General features: G+C 44.0%; 1 protein-coding gene across 1 annotated transcript in view; it reads left to right on the top strand.

The window, feature by feature from the left end:
- Positions 1 to 2,091, top strand: part of mfsd12b (major facilitator superfamily domain containing 12b) — a gene marked incomplete at both ends in the record, with an annotated part of 11,380 nt that extends 9,289 nt beyond the window's left edge. Inside the window, 3 exons of the mRNA XM_080032169.1 lie at positions 829 to 1,002; positions 1,196 to 1,290; positions 1,956 to 2,091. Of these exons, the coding sequence (XP_079888295.1) occupies positions 829 to 1,002; positions 1,196 to 1,290; positions 1,956 to 2,091 (405 nt within the window). The remainder of the gene's footprint in view (positions 1 to 828; positions 1,003 to 1,195; positions 1,291 to 1,955) is intronic.
- Between the last annotated feature and the right edge of the window lie 679 nt (positions 2,092 to 2,770).

Genomic DNA, 2,770 nt, shown 5'->3' with positions numbered 1-2,770 from the left:
ATGGTACGCGCTCTATCCACTACGCCACCGGAGCTTCCCAAAAACATATTAACGGTTGTTGCTGTGATGTGAACTCTGTCATTAAACATTATAAAATCGCTATTATAATATAATGAATGAGGTTTTTCTTCACTCAGTCTTCCCTCAGTCTTCCCTTGGCCCAGCTGTCCTGCTAATTCTAACCCTACATTTTACCATGTGTGATGTCACACATGGTAAAATGTAGAGTTAGACAGTGAGACCATAAAACACTCTTTCTGCCTTTTCTCAGGCTAGGATGAACCGATTTCTAAAATGTTTGCACATATATACTACATAGGATCTCAGAGTTCAATACACCTTCATATATCTACCGGTGAAGTAGGACTTTAAGTGATATCCTGTGTTCCCAGATGACCTACCTGCTGGGCCTGTGTGTGGTGGAAAGAAGGCCAGAGCCAATATGGTACAAGCGCTATCCACTATGCCACCGGAGCGCCCCGCCGGTTACCTTCGTTGCATGTCACTCATTCCCCCCTTTCTCCACATATTTCCTGTCCCCATACTCCAGCTTTAACTGTCTATTAAATGCAAAAATTTTGTAAATGTAATTTATTATTGGGGCGCTCCGGTGGCGTAGTGGATAGAGCGCGTACAATATTGTCTCCGGCCTTCGTTGCAGTGGTCGCGGGTTCAAATCCGACCCGTGGACCTTTACTGCAGGTCATCCCCCCTCCCTCTCTCTCTCTCTGTCTCCCCATTTCAACTCTGTACTGTCAAATAAAGCTTGAAAATGCCAAAAAAAATAAAAATAATAATGATTTGCTAAGTGATATCCTGTGTTCCCAGATGACTTACCTGCTGGGCCTGTGTGTTGTGGTGGGTTTTGCGTCCTGGGTGTTTGTGGATCACAACATGAGCTCGCACAGTATCTATGGAGCCGCCGTGTTGCTAGGCGCCGGCTCGGCAACCATCCTGGTCATGTCTCTGTCTATGACCGCGACACTCATCGGAGAGCAGACGGTAAGAGAGTCTGTCTGTCTGTCTGTCTGTCTGTCTGTTCTGACATCATAAAGAAAATTAAAGCTGTGGTGTAGTAGCTGTGTTAATCTCTGGTGTGTGTGTGTGTGTGTGTGTGGCGTGTGTGTGAGTTTGTATCCGTGTGTGCGCGTGTATGTGTGTGCGTGCGTGCGTCATGTGTGTGTGTGTTCTGCAGCAAAGCGGAGCGTTTGTCTACGGGTCGATGAGCCTCACAGACAAGTTTGCAAACGGTTTGGGCGTCATCCTCATCCAGAGCCTGCGCCCCTGCAGGTGAGAAAAAGATTCAGACCTTTATGTTGCCTTTAGACAGTCCATGTAGCTACGGTGGGCCCCCTTTGTTTACAAACCTGTTTACAGAGCCTAGGCTGTGTAATACCACCGGATGTGTTTACAGCGCACACACAGTACAGACAGGTAGCGGATCGTGAGGAGATATTCACTGATTTTGACGACACGCGTTCTCCAGAATCACTGACTTCACCTTTAATGGAACACACACTAGTTGAGCTACTGGGGCCCTAAGTTAAGTTACTTTATTAGTCATTGAAATTTGTCTTTTCTCATATCCCCTCTAAAGTTACCACACTCCAGGCCATTGCTTAAATAAGACATTGTTTCTTAGCAATTTTTGCCTGTTTAAATAAAGGTTGATGATGATGATGATGATGACTTCAGAGGGGGTCAGAGCACAGGGTCAGCCATAGTACAGCGACCCTGGAGCAGTTTTGGGGTTAAGTGTCTTGCTCAAGGACACAATGGTAGAGATGGTGGGTGGTGCACCGTAGACGTAATACCAGCCTCTGCTAGTTTTACAACTAACACCCTCCTGTCCGGTGCCGGGGATCCAACCAGAGACCAGAACTTTGCTGCTTTTCTGTCCCAATTCTTTCTTTTAAATTTTCTTTAACAGTTTTCTCTGGTTTTATGTTCCCCAGCACAGAGGCGTGCTGCCCGGACTGTGTGTGGTTCTATCGTGACGTCATGGTGATCGTCACCGGGGGCGTTGCCGCGGCAGCAGCACTTTGCCTCGTCACACTTCTCATCCGGCCAATCAGGATAAGGAAAAGTTAGAGCTCAAAAATGTTCACAACACTTTTTTTTTTTAAAGATATTTTTGGGGCATTTTTGCTTTATTAGACAGATTTGCAGACGGAGGTGAAATGGGGCCGACAGTATTATTATGTTTCTCTTCAGATTTAGATTTAAAGGACACTTAAAGGAATACTTCACCCATACGGAACCAGCGTTCTATCATTATAAAATCACTATTATAATATAATGAATGAGGTTTTTCTTCCCTCAGTCCTCCCTCAGTCTTCGCTTGGCCCAGCTGTCCTGTTAATCCTGACCCTTACTGTGATGTCACAAGAAGGAAACTGTAGGGTTAGACAGTGAGACCATAAAACACTCTTTCTGCCTTTTCTCAGGCTAAGATGATCCGATTTCATTTTTTTTTTGCACATTTATACTAAATAGGATCTCCGAGTTCAATACACCTTCATATTCCAACCGGTGAAGTAGGCCTTTAACACTTAGACACTGCAGGCAAATATACAGTTTTTTCAAGCAATGGTACATTTTTTTTAATAGATTTTTGTCTATTCATCTTCCATAACATGTCTTCTTTCATACGTGTATTAATAAAAGGCCCAACATGTACATTGAGGTGTTTTCTGACTAATAAAGAATGTTTGAGTCTCTATATTTTCTCCTTTACAACCATCTTTAACGACCATTATTTATTTTATTT

Source organism: Ammodytes marinus (genome assembly GCF_949987685.1).
Source record: "Ammodytes marinus genome assembly, chromosome: 8".
Classification (NCBI taxonomy): Eukaryota; Metazoa; Chordata; class Actinopteri; order Uranoscopiformes; family Ammodytidae; genus Ammodytes; species Ammodytes marinus.
Note: the sequence above shows the minus strand (reverse complement) of the source record. Positions and strands in the feature narration are given on the sequence as shown.